Source organism: Tenrec ecaudatus, chromosome 6 (assembly GCF_050624435.1).
Source record: "Tenrec ecaudatus isolate mTenEca1 chromosome 6, mTenEca1.hap1, whole genome shotgun sequence".
Classification (NCBI taxonomy): domain Eukaryota; kingdom Metazoa; phylum Chordata; class Mammalia; order Afrosoricida; family Tenrecidae; genus Tenrec; species Tenrec ecaudatus.
In genome coordinates this window covers 26,154,646-26,174,693 of record NC_134535.1, presented here as the reverse complement: position 1 = coordinate 26,174,693, position 20,048 = coordinate 26,154,646, and the positions used below count along the sequence as shown (strand labels likewise).

Below are 20,048 nucleotides of genomic sequence, written 5' to 3'. Positions count from 1 at the left end.
AGTCAGAATAGACTCGATGGCAGTGAGTTTGGAGGAGATGCAATGAGTTGAAACAGACTAGATAGCCCCTAACAGCAATTGGACACGATGTTTTAAGAGGGAGTTATTCAAGAGGGAAATTGAGTGTGTGAGTTAGGCAGGATCAGAAAGGAGAAAGTCACACAAGGATGGACTCTCAAGAAGGCCAGATGCTTGATTCACCAGGACATCCATAGTCCTTGGTTGTTCCTTTGGAACAAGAGGGAAACTTCATCTCTTTGCATCAGCCAGGCATTGGCTTTGGACTACTCTGGGAGAGAATGGAATATATAACTAATGGAGCCCACTTCTCCATAAAATGGGACAGCACCGAGCCATTAGCAGCCAATACTCACTGAAGTTCTGGAAGTGTACTGACCTGATGGAGTGTATCTGGGGGTGTGCCTCAGTGTCTCCTACAGCCAACCCCTAGCAAGGATTTAAAGGAAAGATTCCAGCAACCACAGCTCCTCTCATCTAGATCCCCCGCACTTCCAGCTAGCCCCTCTGCTGGCCTGCCTGGTGGGTTGATAGATGAGTGTTTCCCACAGTGGGAGGGTGTTAGCTCGGTTTGACTGGAGAAACAAATTCATAGATGCTCATATGTATATAAGAAAGAGCTTTCTATAAAAGAGTGATTGTGTATTAAGAAAACATCCGGGGCCAGTCCAGATCAAGTCCATAAGTCCAATATTGGCCCATATGTCTGATACCAATCTATAAATTCTTCTTCAGACTCATTCAGCTGAATTCAGGAAGATCACAGGCTAGTGGGTGGGAAGTCTTGTGGATCTAGTGGCAGTGGAAGCATCTCAATGCTGGGAGGGGTCTCCAAGTGGCTCCTCCAGCTCCAGGGCTCTGGTTACATCACTGTAGCTCCATCAGGCTCATTGTCAGCAATGTCTTGCAGGGAGTGAGCATGTGTCCTGCCTCCAGTCAGCTATTTATCTCCCTAGCACCTCCAAATGAGGTCATGAAGCTGCGACCTGATTGACAGGCTAAATCCAGCCCATTCACTCTTAAGTCTCAAATTGACAACAGATTATGTAACTACCACAGGGAGATGCTACCCTCTAGGAGGTATTGGAATGATCCTAAACTTTATCCTAGTTTATGGGCTACAGTACAAAATTTTTTCATTTCTGAATCCTGGTTACTATACCCTTAGGAGGTCCTGGCCAAGACAGTTTTAGGAGCTGATGTATTGGACAGGGTTCTCTAGAGAGACAAACCAGATTGCTAGTAATTATATATAAATATATTTATAAAGATAGATATATAATTCAAGAAATAAACCATTAAATAATATACAGATAGATAATACAAGAAATTAACAGTTAAATTATAAAGCAGCGAGACACTAGCAATCCTTCAAGTTTTGAGAGCTGCCAGTTACTTGTCCCCTTCTGTAGAGGGAGCTAGGCTATATATATACCCAGGCAGCAAACAGCAAGGCAGGTCCCCAACTGTCATCAACTGTCAGTCCCCAGCTCCAGAGATGAACATTCCAATCATGTGGGCTTAAAGGAACCTCAACTTACAGCGACACAGTCCACAGGCTAGGCATCCCACAGGTAGTGTACCCCTTTAAATTGAGGCACAGAACAACCAAGGTGAGGCTCACCAAGCCATTTATCCCTCTGCCCTTCAGTTAATCCTACTTGTGTTTATCGGCCAGGCTGGCACAATAAACTATCGCAGCTGATCTAGTAGGTGACCTGAGTGTTAACATTTCTCTCTGTTCTCGTTCTGAAGAAATGCTTACAAATCCTTGTGAGAAGCAGGACCAATTGGTGACTCCCTATCTTTTCTTCTGTTCTTGGAATGAGGTATCCAAATTCATTGGGCAACAATCATACTCATATATTTAAGGGGATTTACTAGTATAAGTGCCCCTGATAGAAGTCCTCTTCGTTGATAATTAGGACTTCCAGACCCATGGAGCCTGAATTTGAATAGATGGGGTATTTCTCAAGTAGGTCACTATAATGAGTGGGGCCACTACTACTTCCACCCCCTGTTTCTCAGACCCACATATTCAATATACTGGAGACTTGTTGTTTTTAAGTGCTGTTGAGTTGGTTATGACTCATCGTGACTGTGTGAGACTGGGTTGACTGGATAAACAAATCCAGTAATATTAAAAAGTGTGTAAGAAAGAACTTTATATCAAGAAGTAGTTACAGGGAACCCTAGATAGTGAGGGTGTTTAATGCTAAGGGTTATTAGCCTAATGTTGGCAGTTTGAGGCCACCCAGTGGTCTCCCATATATTGAAGTGGGCTTTCTGGCAACTTAAAAATAAAAATTAAATTAAAAAAAGAGAGAAGTAGTTATATATAAAGAAAACATCCCAGTCCAGTCCAACTCAAGTCCATGTCTGAACTAGTCCATATGCAAGAAGATCACAGACTGGTGGGTGTAAAGTCCTGTGGATCCAGTGTCAGTGGAAGCACGACAGGGCTCCCGCAGCTCTCAAGGTCAGTAGCACAAAGGTTAAGGCAGAGAGAGAGAGGGAGGTGCCCCAGGCCTTACGAGAAGGCGTCAGTCACACAGCAGCACCATCAGACTGGCCTGATTGACAGGCTGGCTATACCCCTACACTTTCATATATCTTCAGTGACCCGAGGTATAACAGAATGAAGCACTGCCCAGTCCTGGACTATACTCACAGGTATTGCTGTGCTTGAGCCCTTTATTGTAGTTACTGTATCAATCTAGTTATTTGAGAGTCTTCCTTTCTGCCTTAGTAAGCATGATGTCCTTTCCCAGAGGCTGGTAACTCCTGATAACATGTTCCAAATAGGTGAGACCTTTGAGTCTAGTCATCCTGGTTTCTAAGGAGCATTCTGGCTGTACTTCTTTCAAGACAGATTGATTTGTTCTTTTGGCAGTCTGTGGCACTTTCAGTATTCTTCACCAGCATCGTACTGTAAATGCATTGATTCTTCTCTTGCTTCCTGATTCATTTTCCAACTTTCACTCGCATTCGAAGCAACTGAAAAAGGCCTTGGCTTGGGCTAAGAGCACGTTAATCACCGCGGTGGCATCATTCTCCCTAGCACTTTGAAGAGGTCTGCCTGATGCAGATCCACCCAATGCAAGGTTTCATTTGACCTCTTGACTGCTACTTCCACGACACTGAGTGTGGATCCAAGCAAGATGAGGTTCTTGACAACTTCAATCTTTTCTCTGTTTATCATGATGTTACTTATTGTTCCGGTTCATATGTTTGTTTTTGTTGCTTTTCAGACCCATGTATCCTATATATTGGAAATGTCTCTTTTTTTAAGTGCTGTTCTGACTCAGAGTGACTCTAAAACAGAACAAAATGTACAACAGAATGAAACACTGACCACCCTCACAGTAGTTCTGATGACCCCATTCCCGCAGCCACTTTGTCAGTGCGTTGTGTTGCAGGTCTTCCTCTTTGTCACTGCCCCGCTGCTTTACCAAGCAGGATATTCTTCTCAGAGATTTGTTTCTCCTGCCAACATGTCCAGAGTACGTGAGACCAAGTCTCACCATCCTAGCCTCTACTTCTTCCAAGACAGAGGGTTTGTTCTTTTGGCAGTCTATGGTGCTTTCAGTACTTTCCACCAACACCACAACTCAAAGGCATGGATTCTTCTTCAGTCTTCTTTATTCATTGTCCACTGTCACATGTAGATAGGGTGACCACTAGACACAGCACCGTATAAATAGCTGGGGATTCATACACTATGCTGCATCCTGAAGGATAGCACTCTATCCTCATAGAGATTCATCTCCAGGCTGGTACCTCACCTGCATCCTTAAGAGGCGTTTTCAGATTTGACAGGCTGCCGGCTCTGAGTGGTATAATATGTCACAGAGACTGAAGTACCCCCTTTGCTATAAATTGAATGGTTTGGAGATGTTATGTGGGAGCCTAGATTGGCAAATAGGACTATATTATGAGAAACAACAAGAACATCAGCACATATTGTCATTCATTTCATGTGAACATGAACTATTTCTGAGCCTCCTTTCTACAAATTTGCGCTGACTGCTAACTGAAATACATGAATTGTTGACATGTACAGATTAAACTCTTAAGTGACTGGCCACTATTTACACAAACAGTGATTCACACTTTACTTGATTTTAAAACACTCTTTATTCCCTTGCTGTGTGAACATAACTGTCTCTTGGTCTATGTACAAGTTCTGCATGTGCATAATTGAGTGCTCTGGAAGTCCTATTCTTCACAATAGTGTCCATAGTTCGTTATGAGCCACACAGTCAAATGCTTTTGCCTAGTCAGTGAAGCGTGGGCCAATAGCCTTCTCCCTGCCTCGGACACGATCCATGGCCTTTTCAAGTATCTTTCTGGCATCGCTCAGACCACATCCTCTTCTGATTCTGGCTTGGATTCCTGGCAGTTTCCTGTTGATGGACTGTGGCCACAGCTTCGGCCCTATCTGTAGCAAACTTTGACTTGTGTGTGATATTAATGAAGTTGTTCGATGATTTCCCCACTGTGTGGATGGACTTGTTGCTTCCTCTGTTTCTCAATTTCACGTGAATTTCATATGATTACTTGTCACACGCTTGCAAGATAGCTTAAAAGGGACCTGGGAAAAAGTGGCTTTCTCTGGATTGGTAAGGCAGGGCTTATATTATCGAGAGGGGCCAGCCACAGATGATGCTTGTCTACTGTATATGGTTGCTCTTGGTCTAATTCAAAATTTTCTATGTTTAACAGAGGACAAGACATATTTGTCTCTTGTAATTATGAGAGAAGTAGAGCAAATGTCATGTGAAATGGGAGCAGTAGGGAATCATGATGACTGTCAGAAGCTTGAGAGGATGTGCAGCCGTGAGAGAAAGTGGGCGTAACAAAACCAGATCGTCACATCTCTCAAAACAAGCTGGAAGTTAACAAATTTTATTTTGAGCAAGTTTCTGATTTTTTAAAATTCTGGCAGTGGCTCTCAATAAAAATGAACACACACACATCAGACAGCACAAACAGATCATACTTATATCTATGGGACAGATGTGCCCGTGTGCCATCAATTTGTCATCTCTCACTCAGGCTTTTGAGATAAAAATTTTAAAAATATAGAGACTAAGTGCTCCTCTTTCCATCTCGGCACTCTCTGATGAAGCATCTACTGCTGACTGTCAGTTAAATGGGGAGAGAGGAGGAAGGGCTGACATTATTCGGAGGAAAGCAAAGCCAACAGAGAGGAACATCTCCAAATTGTGAAACTGCTGGGAGCTTGGGATACTTGGTTCCTGGCTTTATTGGGTTTGCTATCTACTGGAGAAGAGAATATGAACTTTAAAAAGTTACAGGTGTTATGTGAGCATTGACTGGGTAGCAGTTGACCAGGTGCATTTTCTTGCAATCCTTTGGGATTTAATTTACTTCAAATCACACGAATGAGATCCTCTTTCAAGCCAACACCTAACTCTGGGGTCAAATTTTTAAGTCTCTCCATTGTTTAGCATGTACCATTTATTGACTGTTTGGGTATTGTCTTGGCAGAAGGTAAGAGAAAAAGAGGAAGACCTGCAATGAGAAGGATTGACACATTGGCCACAACAGTGGCCTCAAACAGAGGACTGAGGGTTAAGATGGGTTGGGACTGGGCAGTGTTTCATTTTGTTGTACTTGAAGTTGCTATGGGTCAGGGTCTACTTGACCACATCTAACAATAACATAAATTATTCATCAAATTCCAGGAATTATGCCAAATGCTTTATCAACTTTATCCCATGTAATGTTCACTGTAGTTCTAGTCCTTTATCACACGTGAGAGAACTGAGGCTTAGAGGGGAAGTAACTTAGCCAATAAAGGGCAGAGTTGGGATTTGAACCCAGAAGTGTCTAACGTCAGAGTATCTTCTTAATCCTCCTTCATTATGCGTCTCCAGGACTTAAAATAAAGCGTATTTAGGTGAGCCTCTCAATATTTTCTAGGTGCTTTCTCATTAATTCCCATTAAAAACTCACTGCCAGTCAGTCGATTCTGACTCATAAATGACCCTGCAAGGTTGAGCAGAACTGTCCCTTTGGGTTTCTGAGTCTGTAAACCTTTATGGGCGCAGAAAACCTCAGTCTTCTCCAGAATAGCTGGCGGGTTTGACCTGCTGGCCTTGCGGTTAGCAGCCTAACACATAATCTATGCCTTATTCGTTTCCATGGCATAGAAGAATTTTAAGGGATGCCAAATGGCAGAGATGCCTGGTAGGAGCAGGCTTGACATTAAATCGGGTTGCACTGTGTCTTCACCACTGCTGCTGTGTGATCCATGGGCACGTCTCTGAACTGTCATGGGTCTGATCTGTTAACGAGTCTTAGTCTCCTGAACAGTAAAATGAGTGTGTTAGGCTAGGTTGACTAGAGAAACAAATCCATATCTATATCTATATATATCAAAGAGAAATTATATATTGTGAAAACATCCCAGCCCAGATCAAGTCTATAAGTCTGATATTAGCCCCTAAGTCCAATGCTAGTCTATAAATTCCTCTTCAGACTCACACAGCACATGTAATGATGCTGAATGCAGGAAGATCACAAGCTGGTGGTTGAAAAGTCGTGTGGATCCAATGGTAGTGGAAGCATCTCCAGGGCTCTGGCTGCTATCAGTGTGACTCCATATGGCTTTTCAACAATGTGTAGCAGAGAGAAAGTGTGTCCTGCCTCCAGGGAGGAAGAGAGGAAGTTCCCAGAATGCTCATGATTAGGTCACATCCACAAGGAGACATCATCAGACTGTGACCTGATTGACAGTCTAGACTCTATTCCTAGACCTATTTATCAAGTTGACATGGAATTATGTAACAACCACAATGAGAATAAATCTTGCTTCTCTAAATGATTGTGAAGATTAATGAAATTAGTGATCTATAAAGAGCTTCACCAAGGACCTAGAATAGAGAAGTTAGATAAAGTACTACAATTTCCTTGCTTTTTCCAGTAGGAAAAACAATGAAAAGATTGTGTGGAGAATGCTGAAGACAAACTGGGTGCACAGGCAAATGCGGTGAAGAAAGCTGATGGTGCCCAGTTATCAAAACATATAGAATCTGGGGTCCCATAGGCTGGAAGATAAACAAGGGGCCATCTAACTGAGAAACAACAAATCCCACATGGAAAATGCACAACAGCCTGTGAGATGACAAGGTGTCGAAGGGATCAGGTATCAGACATCAAAGACCCCCCCCCAAATCATAGCATTGTGAATGAGGGGGAGTGTAGAGTGGGGACCCAGGGCCCATCTGGGGGAAATTAGACATCCCCTTGCATAAGGGATATGAGGAGGTGATGAGCCAGTCAGAGTGCAGTGTAGCAATGATGAAACATACAATTTTCCTCTAGTTCTTAAATGCTTCCTTCCCCTACCCCCACTATCATGATCCCAATTCTACCTTATATAACCCGCTGGACTGGAGGATGTTCACTGACACAGATAGGAACTGGAAATACAGGGAATCCAGGACAGATGAGCCCCTCAGGACCAGTGGTGAGAGTGGCAATATCAGGAGGGTGGAGGGAGGGTGAGGGAGAAAGGGGGAACAGATGACAAGGTCTCCATAACCTCCTCCCTGGAGGATGGACAGCGGAGAACTGGGTGAGGGAGACGTCAGATGGTGTAAAATATGATAAAATAATAATTATTTATAAATTATCAAGGGTTCAGGGGGAGGGGGAGTTGGGAGGGAGGGGGTAAATGAGGAGCTGATACCAAGGGCTCAAGTAGAAAGCAGGTGTTTTGAGAATGATGATGGCAACATTCATACGAATGTGCTGGACACAAATGATGTATGTACAGACTGTGAAAAGAGTTGTGTGAGCCCCTAATAAAATGATTTTTTAAAAAAAAGATTGGGTGGAAAACAATCGGAGATAACTGGCTCTTTCAGATGCACACTTACTGTCTCTGTCACTTACTGCTACCCTAACAGGACTGGCACAGGCAAGGGCTTAAAGACAGGGACTTGTTTTTTCATCGTACTGGAATCTAAAAGTCCAGATCATGGTCTTGGCCATGCCTGTTCTTTCTGCAAGTCTGTCTCCTAGTTCGTTTGACTGCTGGAAACCCTGGAGGAGCCCTGGGGGCGCCGTGGGCTACACATTGGGCTGTGAACCACAATGTCAGTGGTTTGAAATTAGCAGCCACTCTGGAGAAGACAGATGAATGAGGCTTTCTACACCCAGAAAGACTTCCAGACTTAGAAACTCACAGGGCAGTTCTGCGCTGTTCTTCAGGGTCACTATAAGTCAGAAATGACTCGATGACAGTGGGTTTTGTGAGCAGCTTGTGCATAATGGCCTCCACCACAAAGTCATGGTGGCTTCAGAGCCCAGCAACAAGGGCTGTTTTCAATGAAGCTCCTCGAGATAGGAGAGCTGAGTCTCGGCAGGATTGAAAAGTACCCATCTTTATTTATGACAATTCGTTTAAAGCATCTGCCTGCATATAGGGAGATGGTAAGATGATCGATTGGCATAATTTTATTAATAACAATAATCATTGTACTTACCATTTATTAATATAACCCTTTTTGATTTACCAGGCACAAAATTATTGGCATGCACCCTATCACTTAGGCATTAAGCAAGCCCATGAAATAGCTGTTATGATTCGCACCATTTTGGAGATGAGGATATTGCAGCTTCGAAGTGGTGAAGTCACGTGGCCAAAGTCTTGAAGCTAGCATGTTTTAAAAGCAGCATTCAGCCTCTGCTGCACAGGACCTGCGTGTATTAGCTTGGAGAGCCATTTGGATGAGCGTGCCATTCATACTGTCCAGCCCATCATGGTCTCCAAGAATTTCTGTGATTGGATCATGCTCTAGTGTTGGCACATTATTATAATAATAAACCCTTTGCTTCAACTCAAGGTGGTCCCATGTATGTCCAAGTAGAACTGTGTTGCATAAAATCTCCACTCATGAGGTTTGCCCCTCCAGTACAACATCAGCCCTCTCTTGCCTCCAGGTAGCCTCTGAACACCACTCGTCTAGTAAGAAGCCAAAGTTATCAACCATTTGTGCCACCCAGAGACTCAATTGTCATAATAGCATTACTAATATTAGCTTAGGTAGAGATAGGATGTAAAAAAATCACTTAATTATAATTGTATTATACTTTCGCATGCTTATCTTACTTGATCGTTAGATCAACACAGTGAGATATGTTATTGTTGTGTACTAGCATGTTGATTATGACTCCATGAAACAGATTATGCATCCGTGGAAGACCCCTTGTCACAGAATACAGCTGCTCCATAGAGCGTCCAAGGCTTTATGGGAAGGAGCACTCCTTGGTAAGTGTCAGGCTACTAATGGCAAGAATATCTGCGCTGCAGTAAGCTATGTATCTGCTTATCACCTCCAAATGTGGTCAGGCTTTAACCTGATTGACAGATGTATTAGGTAGGGTTCTCTAGAGAAACAAAACCAGGACACTTATGATTTTATTTATATATAAACTGAGCCTTGAGAGGGCTCAGTTCAACTCACTTCTGCGGACCAGTTACAATACTGGAAGTTCTTCAGCTCATGAGGGCTGCTGAGTCCAAGGTCAAAGAAGCAGACGGCTGAGTCTTCTGTAGAGCAATGCAGGCAGTCTGGCCACAGGCAGCAAACAGGAAGCTCAAGTGATGTATACAACAGTAGTGTGGTAAAACATGTCTCAAAGGAACCTCAAGCTCTAGTGATACAATCCACGGGTTGGGTGTCCCATGGGCAGTGTAGATTATCCACAGTTTAGTATGGCCCACACTGTCTAATATATCTGTCTAGTCAATGAAACATAAGTAAACATCTTTCTAGTATTCTCTACTTTGAGCCAAGATCCATCTGACTGCAGTAATGAGATCCTTTGTTCCATGTCCTCTTCTGAATCCAGCCAGAGTTTCTGGAAGTTCCCTGTCAATGTGTTGCTGCAACCATTGTTGGATGAGCTTAAGAGAAAGTTTATTTGCGTGCAATAACAATGATATCATTCTATAGTTTGAGCATTCTGTTGGGCACCTTTCTTTGGAGTGGGCACACATTTGGATCTCTTCCTGTCAGTTGGTCAGGTCTTCCAAATGTTCTGGTATAGACGAGTGAATGCTTTCAGTGCTTCTTCAGCTTTCTGAAACCTTTCTATGGCTAGTCCATCAATTCCTGGATCCTTGTTTGGTCCAGAGAAAGAGGTTTACCTGGGAGAGATGATGCATAGACAGTCTCCTGTAAACCACCTCCACGCTTCTACAAGAGGATTCAGAAAGGGTGGCGGAAATGCAGATAGGCAATGGTAGGAAATTGTTAGAGTTCCCATCTCACTGGTTTACTGTTCTTATGGATTTATTAAGCGTCTAATCTAAGCCTATAAGTTTACATCAAAAGCTCCTTCCCTTGCTTTACCATTGCTCTCACTTTCATTTCAACAAAGGCTGCATTGTCCAGACATTAAAATGACTTGTATTAACCCATTGGCAAGTCCTCTGTTTTTCTTTTTACAGCCTATCAAGACTGGGAGCTGAAATGGATCTATGTATATATATTTATATGTTAAGTATTAAGGTAGCAGATGGACATTGGGCCTCTACTCAAGTACTACCTCAACACAAGAACACTGTTCTAATAACCCTGCATTCTGTGATGCTCACATTCCTGACATGGTCATTGAAGACAAAATGGGTGCATAAGCAAGTGTGGTGAAGAAAGCTGATGGTGTCTGGTTATCAAAAGTTATAGCATCTGTGGTCTTAAAGGCTTGAAGATAAACAAGTGGCCAGCTATCTGAGAAGGAACAAAATTCATATGGTAAAAGCACACCAGCCTGTGTGATCACCAAGTGTTAATGGGATCAGGTATCAGTTATCAAAGACCCAGAACAAAGATCAGATCAATGTGAGTGAGGGGTAATGTAGAGTGGAGACCCAAAGACCATCTGTAGCCTATTGGACATCCCCTTACAGAAGGGTCACAAGGAAGAGATGAGCCAGTCAGGGTGCAGTACAGTACTGATGAAACACACAACTTTCCTCTAGTTTTTTTGTGCTTCCTTTCCTCCCCCCTCCCACTATCATGACTTCAATTCTACCTTACAAATCTAGCTAGACCAGAGCTTGTACAATGGTACAGATGAGAGCTGGAAACACAGGGACAGATAAACCCCAAAGGACCAATAATGAGAGTAGTGCTAATAGGAGGGAAATGGGGAAGGTGGAGGGAGAAAGGGAGAACTGATCACAATGATCTACATATGCCCCCTTCCCAGGGAGACAGACAGCAGAAAAATGGATGAAGGGAGACAGCAGCCAGGGTAAGTCATGAAAAAAAATTATCAAGGGTTCATGAGGGAGAGAGGAAATGAGGAGCTGATATCAAGGGCTCAAGTAGAAAGAAAATGTTCTGAAAATGATGATGGCAACAAATGTACAAATGTGCTCGACACGATGGATGGATGGATGGATTGTGATAAGAGCCCCCAAATAAAATTATTTTTTTTAAGTGGCTTACAAACAAACAAGCTGGGAGCTGGAGGAGGGCCAAGAACATGTCTCACTGCTTGATGTACTAGAGTGCTTAATGTAATGCCTGACACACACAGGAGACACTCAGCAAACACCTAAGACCTGAACTGGAGCTGAGTATATTTGTTTCTCTCTACATGTACCTTAAACATAGTTTTGCTTGAGGCCTAAACAACAGTCTGGATGATGTTTAGTGACAAGTACTTTCTGTTTCAATTAAGCATTGTGTTAACCATTGTATTAAGTGTTCATTATTGAATCTAATATTTATAAAATTTTGTCAGAATTGTTTATTTTTCCAAAGAGTTGAACCATAATTGGGCATAGCACGTCCTTCAAAAGAGTTACAATATGTAAGATGGTAATAACCACTCAGTTTAGTTTGCTTTAAAAAAATAGATGGTAAATTCACTCTAACGTATGAACCATTATTTGAACCAGTGGAGTTGAGTCCGTGAAAAGTCCTATCATCGAAATCATAAGTTCCCAAACTAATTTGACCTACCACCCCCTTTCAGGAAAAAAAATTACTCAGCATTCCTCTGGCAGTGAAAAATGTTAGTGTCCAGAATGTAGGTGTCTGCATTTGCACACCCTGCCCCTCGAATCATTCCAGCACCCCCAGGGGATGGTGGCAACACTTTGGGACCCAGATAATAGGTTCCAAGTGACCAATTCTTCAAAACAAAGATACATAACCAACTTGATATATGTTGTGATAGGAAATGTGGCCCTTACCTCCACCTATTTGTTAGTCTCTTGACTTTGGTGACTGGTGTGTTGCCATGATAGTCACAGCTAAACTATTAGAATTTCAAACATTGTTAGGGTCAACCATGGTGGACTGTTTTCAGTGGCAATCCCAGACTAAGACAGATGGGAAGAAAGGTCTGGTGAACTACTTCTGAAAATTAGCCAAGGAGAATCTTTAAGGGTAGCAACCAAACACTGCCTGGTAGATGCTGGAAGATGAGAGAATGGTCCAGAACCAAAACATGTTTTGCAACATAAAGTCACAATGAGTAGGTGCCATGGCTTAGTCCACAACAATAGCACTTGCACCTGCATTTTAATAGGACTTAAAAAGAGAAACAGAAGAATCTTCTAATGGGTTAATGGGAAAAAAATGTGTTGGTATATAATTCACATATCATCTAAATTCCATTAAGATGAGCTGTACAATCATCAGTATAATCAACTTTAGAATCTTTTCTTCATCCTAATACTCATTATTAGCTCTCTATTTCTTCCCAACCTCTCCTGCTATGTCCCCAAGGAGCCATGAGTACAGCTATGTCTGTAAAGATTTACTTACCCTGGATTTCATATGTGGAAAAACATTGAAATAAAAAACAAACCCAAATTAACAGCAATAACAAAGGAAAATAGATAACCTAATTGAAAAGAAAGAAGAAAATATTTAAAAACTAGAGTAAATATAAAATGGGATCATAAGGAAGATCAAATGATAAAATGTTACTAACTGTATCTGCAATAATCCACTTTCCGATGCATTCTGCATGACAGTGCAGCGTCCATGGTCACAGGGGATTCACCGAAGGGTTAGGCCAAATGTACTTCCCTTCACTTTTTTTTGTCAGTATAAAAAGATACTTTTTAGAAAACAGCCAAGGAACCAAAAACTAAGGTCATACATAGATATGTAGATGGTTCTTGCCATGTAAATGTCCAATCAATACCTTTTCCACAGGAAACAGTAAAATTTTTTATTAAGGAGAGATGCTGAAATTGAATTGACCTCAAATGACTTAGTTTCCATAACTATACAATGGTCTTGATAATAACCGATTGTTATAGATTGAAATACTTAATGCTTATCAAAGGACAGCACAGTGTTCAGCAAATCAATCATGTTAGCCATTGTGATTTCCTTTTCATAATGCAAATTGCTTTGGGTTTTCCTTTTCCTTCTTGATGCATTTTTCCCTTTGTTTTAGGAGAACAGAATCAAATGTATTATTCTAATTTGGGGGATGAAGAAAACAAATGGTAGAAAATAAGTCATAGGAAATGCTCTCTTGTACTACTATCTAAAGGCATTTTCAATGGTTTATAAAATGCTCACATAACAAATACAGCAAGCATCAACACTCCTTTTAATTTCTGCTGCAAGAAATGCAACCTTAACAAATATACAGATTTCTTCTGTACCACTCTCAAAAGTAGAATTACTGAATTACCAGTTTCATGATAAATACATGCATGCTTTTATTCACACACCTATAGTGAAACATTGCCAGTAAATACATTGTTTTCTGTAACTTTAGTACCCATCAAAAACCTTACAGCTAATGACCCAGGTTTGTAGTCCAATTTAGACTCTAAAACTTTCTCAGAAGCAGCTACTTTTCAGACTGCTTTCCTGAAGTCTGCCTGTGCTACAAAATCATGATCAGCACGAATTGCAAATATGCCTGCTTCAGTGCAAACGTCTCTCAGTTGTACTCCTTTAAAGCTGTCGGAAAGTTTCACAATTGCTTCATAATCGAGTTCATCCTGCTCTGTAATGGGACCTGCATGTATTTTTTTTATTCCTGCATGTATTTTCAACACAACTAATCTTGCTTGCTCATTCGGTAAATCAATAGGTATTTCTCTATCTAATCTTCCAGGACGCAGCCAAGCAGGATCCAGAGTCGCTGATCTGTCTGTAGCCACGATCACTTTAACTCAATGCAGAGTATCAATTCCATCCTTTTGGTTCAGTAACTCCATTAGGGTTTTCGGAATCTCTCTCTCAGCTGAAGAACCCTCAGAAAACCGACAACCACCGATTGCATCTATTTCATCCGTAAAAATGGTGCTTGGCGGAAGGTCCCTGGCATAATTAAACACTTCTCAGATCGAATGAGCGCTTTCACCAAGGTGATTGCCTGCAGGAGAACTAGCTAACCACCTTTATGAAATTGCAGTCCAATGGACTAGCCACGGCTCGTGCCATGAGTGTTTTTCCTGTAGCCGGTGGTTCATATAGCAAGCTGCCTTTTGGAGGTATTATTCCTACACACGGGAACAATTCTGGGTTTGTAAGAAGTAGTTCTGTTGCCTCTCTTAATTTCTGGATCTGCTCTGATCGCCCTCCAGCCTCTGAGTAAGAAACATTCCCAAGGTCCTCAGTGAGACAGGTCAGCCCATGGGTCCCTCCATTTGGCCAGTATCCGTGATGGTTGATGGGGTCATTGCCAAGGCAACCCTTGTTCCTGGCTTCAGCTCACTTTTGTCAAGCTGTCAACGACAACCCACCACATGTCTTGGTCCATTTGTAGCTTTAACCTCAATTTTTCCTCAGTGAATCGCTTAAGCACTTCACTCGCAATCTGCCCAATACTTCGTAAGGCCTTCAGATCATTCTCAGAGTTTTCAGATTGCTTGGTAAGTCCTTCCCTTAACTCCTTCAGGTGGCCATCCTTGTGTGCTGTAGCTTCTTGAGGCAGGCCTGAAGCATCTTATCGCTAGAGTCTGCCATAATGAGAAGCTGTCACGCATCTCTCTTTTTTTTGAATCCCCTAACTCCTTGCTTTTCTCCTCTGTTCATTCTTTCAATGCAGAAAAATCGATGGGACCAATGAGGAAGAGGGTAGTTTAGAGCTGAATGAAGAAGGAAGGCCAGTGCAGGCAGCCAGGCCAAGCCGCCCACTCTGTGACTGCCACTGCTGTGGGGTCCCCAAGCGTTACATCATCGCCATCATGAGCGGGCTGGGATTCTGCATTTCCTTTGGGATTCGATGCAATCTTGGAGTTGCCATTGTGGAAATGGTCAACAACAGCACTGTGTACGTTGATGGAAAACCAGAAATTCAGGTTGGTGTCAATCTATGGTGGAAGTTCTTTTGCCCACTACTGGGTAGAGAAGTAGTTAGCTAAGTGAGAGAAAGCATTGTAATTCATTCACTGATGTGACAAAAATGTAGAGTGGGGCAGCATTCCTCCAGTTCTTTAATGCTTCCTCCTCCCTACTATCATGACCCCAGTTTGACCTCACAGATCAGGCAAGACTGGAGCATGTTGGCTGGTACAGAATCTGACAGATAACCCCCCAAGAATAGTAGGGGGAAGGCAGGGAGAGAAGGGGGAAAAATGGGGAACCGACTATAAAGATCAACACATAAACCCTCCCACCTTGGCCCCTGGGGAACAAACAAAAGAAACATGGGGGAAAGGAGACAGTGGGTGGTGTAAGATATGAAAATAATGATAATTTTAATTTATTAGGGGTTCAGGGGGGTGGGAGGGTGGGGGAGGGACAGAAAAAAGAGGAGCTGATACCAAGGGCTCAAGCAGAATGAAAATGTTTTAAAAACAATGATGGCAACATATGGACAAATGTGTTTGATACAATTGATGTATGGTTTGTGAGCTGTAAGAGCCTCCATTAAAATAATTTATTAATAACAAAATGTATAGTGGGGACCATGTGCCAGACACTCTGCAAAATGATACAGAGTGGGCCTTGGTCCTGATGGACACGGACTAGTACGAAATCACAATTCACGTTGTAGGTGCATAGGGCATTCAAGGTCGTGTAGAAGGGGACCTCTTCTAATAAAGACCGAGGCAAAGGCATCTGTTTTCAGTTCATTTAATCTTTGAATCCAGTCTCCCAAGCCACGAGGTGGTTCACCTGCCCAATCAGGCTCCTGATCCATAGATCACCTCCTTATCTTCAGAACTACTTTAACCGAGGTCTCACTTCAGCTCCTAAAGTCAGTTTCTCATGTTGTGGCCAGAGGGGGAAGACCAAGCAGTTTCTGCCATATAATATTGTTCTACAGTCACCCTAAATCAAGACCCTCCTACAAAGGTGCCCAGACAACCTCAATGGTAATTCAAGTCCAGAGGTGTGGGGTGGGGGCATGTCTGTCTTGGAGAAGGTGATTTCCCTTTAGCTGGTGGGGAAACCAGGTAGAACAACTTGCCATTAGGAAAAATGCTTAACATGACTTACATAGTCCTCCCAATGGGGTTGTATAACACATCCAGTATTATGTTTCTCATTGGACACTTTTCACCCAATAGTTTCCATGGAGCTCTTGGGGACCCAGGCCACCTGCTATAGAGGGGGCCCTTCCAGACTTTGACATCATGACTGACTTCCCAGTGAAGTTGGTGGCTGGACATAAAAGATGAAGAGGCATTTGCCAGCAGAGGGTTTTGGTGGAATGTAACGCAAAGCCTCGCCGTAGGAAGGCACGCCAAGTGTAAAGCACGTGGGCAGAGAGTCACGCGTTGCTTCAGGAACTGAATTAGGAGTTCTTTTTTCCCTCATGAACCTCTTGGATGACCTAGTGAAGAGTTTGAACCCTTTGTCAAAATAATCTTTCAAATCCTGAAATAAAATACATAGGATGATAAAGGAACTCACTCAGTTTCCCTGTTGTCGTCAACTTGGACAGCGGCATTCACATAGGACAGAGCAGGACCCTCATTGGGTTTCTGAGACGGTAACGCTTCACTGGAATGGACAGCCTCATCTCTCTCTCACACAGTGATTCATGGGCTTGAACTGCCGACTTTGCAGCTGGCAGCCCAATGCTTCGCATTGAGTCACTAGGGTGCCTTCAGATTATGAAGCAAGTGATACTAAAATGCAGATACCAAAATATTTTAAAATCAAGTGTGACAAGGAAGCAGAGGGGCTTTTGAACCACCCTCGAGGACAAAATCCAGTCATGGATCTAAAAACCACTGCAATTTTAACGTTGAAACTGTTAATGATAGCTTGAAATGTGATTGGAACAAGTTATGATTTCCACTGGGGACAGAGTCACAGGTGCTGATAATTCTCCTAATACTCCTGTGCTTGCTGTCTGCATTCATGACTGGAGGGCAGGCTAAATGGCAGTTAATTGTCAGTGAAGTTGTGACAGTAAACACATCAATTTCCACACCCCCCTTCCAAGTTCACTGGTTCCCCTAGGATTCCACGCACAGACTTCAGGTTGAGAACCCTTAGGAGGAAGGATTCCTTCCAAGTTTACCCTCAAATTCAACTCTATGTCAAGGGTGACCATCAACAGACAGTGACAGCAAAGAAAACAGATTCCAGCTCCTAATAGGCCTGGGAGGCTCCCCCTTCAGAGATGAGCTTGCAACAGAGAGATGATCTGTTCTAGAACACCTGCTGCCTAGTGGGAGGATCCCACATGGAAGTTAGATAACAGTTGAGACAGCAGTCAGTTCAGAGGCAGACTTCTGCTATCTCTTAAAAGGAGTAGACTTATGGAAAAATAATCTATAACTTATCAAGGGTTTGTGAGGGAGGGCGGGGGAAGAAATGGCGAACTGATATCAGGGGCTCAAGAGGGAAGAGAATGCTTTGAAAATGATGATGGCCGCCTATGTGCAAATGTGCTTGGCACACTGGAGGAATGTGTGGATTGTGATAAGAGCTATAAGAGCCCCCAATAAAAGTATTAAAACAAAGAAAAGGAGTAGACTTTAGAGATCACAGGGACGATAGTGTTTAGTTTGTTTCTCGAATGGTGTCAGTTCCACCAATTACAGGCGAGTCAATTGTGACTCGTACCTATTCCAGATGTGTCAGAGTAGGTAGGACCGCGCTCCACAGCGTTTTCAGTGGCTGGTTTATGACAGAGATCAGAGGCCTTTCTTCTGTGTGCACACCCACCTCCGATCTTGGGGTTAGCACTTGAATGTGTTCATAGTGTGTACCACCCAAGGACTCCTCTCTAATGGTAAGGCTAGAAAAGTATTGAAAACTTTGAGAGAAAAAACAAACTAACATGCATCAGTGTACACCCAATAACTACATGTTTTACCCCACTGAATGCACACATGATGGAATGTCTCGTGTGGAAATCCGTCTTCTTGCAAAGATAAATTTAATCATTCTCTGGTCCTCATTTGTATTTGGAGAATCATTCAGAGCAGTTTCCCAAACTTTTGTTTGGGAAATTACTCTTTTTAAAAAATCATTTTATTGGGGGCTCCTACAACTCTTATCACAATCCATCCATCCATCCATTGTGTCAAGTACATTTGTACATTGGTTGCATCATCAATTTCTAAACATTTTCTTTCTACTTGTGCCCTTGGTATCAGCTTCTTGTTTTTTCCCCTCCCTCCCTCCTTCATGAACCCTTGATAATTTATAAATTATTATTTTTTCATGTCTTACACTAACCTTTGTCTCCCTGCACCCACTTTTCTGTTGTCCGTCCCCCTGGGAGGGGTTATATGTGGATGTACGCTATGCCACAAAGACAGTGCTGCATGAATTAGGGACACGTGTCCTCTAGATTCAATGAGTGTCTTCTCTTTGGCCCTCACAAGAACCATTACCATCCTGTGTCCAATGACTCTCCAAGAGGGGGATGTGGCAGGCAGTTATTTCTTGGACTTACCTGATCACAGGACATTTTCTGTCAGGCTGCCTCTCTTAGCACCACCTGGGACAGTCGTTTGGGAAAATTTGATTTCAATCCATTACAAAGGAAGTCTTTAGTTGGCCTGCAGGCTTTGTATTTATTTATTCATTTATTTATTGATTGATTGATTTATAGCAAAGAGATTATTGTGCTGCAGGAAAACAGCTCCATGGAGATGCTTCTAACTCCTCTGTTTGATGGCATGGCTGCGTTGGTCCTAAAGGGGTCTCCTGGTTTGTGTGTGGGTGTGTGTAAGGGATGGAGGGAGGAAGTCATGCATTTAAAAAATAAGACTGATGTATATTAGCATGCCCTCAGATGTGTATCACATGTATTCTTTCAGTCTTTTGTGAGCAAGGCCAACGAATTAACGCTTGCCTGCTGAGGCCCAGGTCTAAATGAGATGCTGTTTGGCATTCATTTGTTGTCTGAAAAGATAGGCCCGGGTCAGTGGAGCCGGCTTTGAGCTATATGGAAAAGACATTTTGAGAAACGCAAGGAACAATGCTCGTTTCCATGGTTTTGCTCTTTAGAGTCTGCGGAATTGATTAAGATCTAAACTGTGCTTTACATCGTTTTCTCTGGCCTCAAGATCAGGATGGTGAGAGCATTTCAGAAGCTCTATTTCAACTCCCATTGTAGCACATCATTCTTTCTCTTGTCTGAGTAGAGCATGGCGAGCTATCAGCTGAGCATGTGGTTTTACGGTACAAAGGTGACCCGGCCCTAATATCTAATACAGTTTAAGGAGAAAATTTCCTTGTTGTTGTTGATTTATTTATTTTTAATTTTTATATTAGTTGGGATTTGATACATTTATCATTCCATATTTCAGTCACATCAAGGAGAACATACAATTGCTAATACAGTCAGTTCCCCAACATTCTTTTTCTACATGGACTCTGTGACACAGCCTTTCCTTTACACCCCCTCCATCACTGTAACCCCCTCCCCTGAACCCTGTATTCTTCCTGCCATCCTTATAGTCCATCAGTTCTGGGTTTCCTACACTGAAAAACAGAAAAGCCTGTAACAGCTTCAAGAGGGTGACCTCCATTGACATCACACCTCCGAGGAACACTCTGATATGAACAAACAAAAATGAAGAAGACAAT

General features: G+C 42.6%; 1 protein-coding gene and 1 pseudogene across 1 annotated transcript in view; one reads left to right on the top strand and one right to left on the bottom strand.

The window, feature by feature from the left end:
- Positions 1-20,048, top strand: part of SLC17A8 (solute carrier family 17 member 8) — a 53,461-nt gene that overhangs the window by 4,907 nt on the left and 28,506 nt on the right. The window contains exon 2 of the mRNA XM_075553209.1: positions 15,094-15,350. Within this exon, the coding sequence (XP_075409324.1) occupies positions 15,094-15,350 (257 nt within the window). The remainder of the gene's footprint in view (positions 1-15,093; positions 15,351-20,048) is intronic.
- On the bottom strand, positions 13,766-15,017 carry LOC142450538 (26S proteasome regulatory subunit 10B pseudogene; annotated as a pseudogene).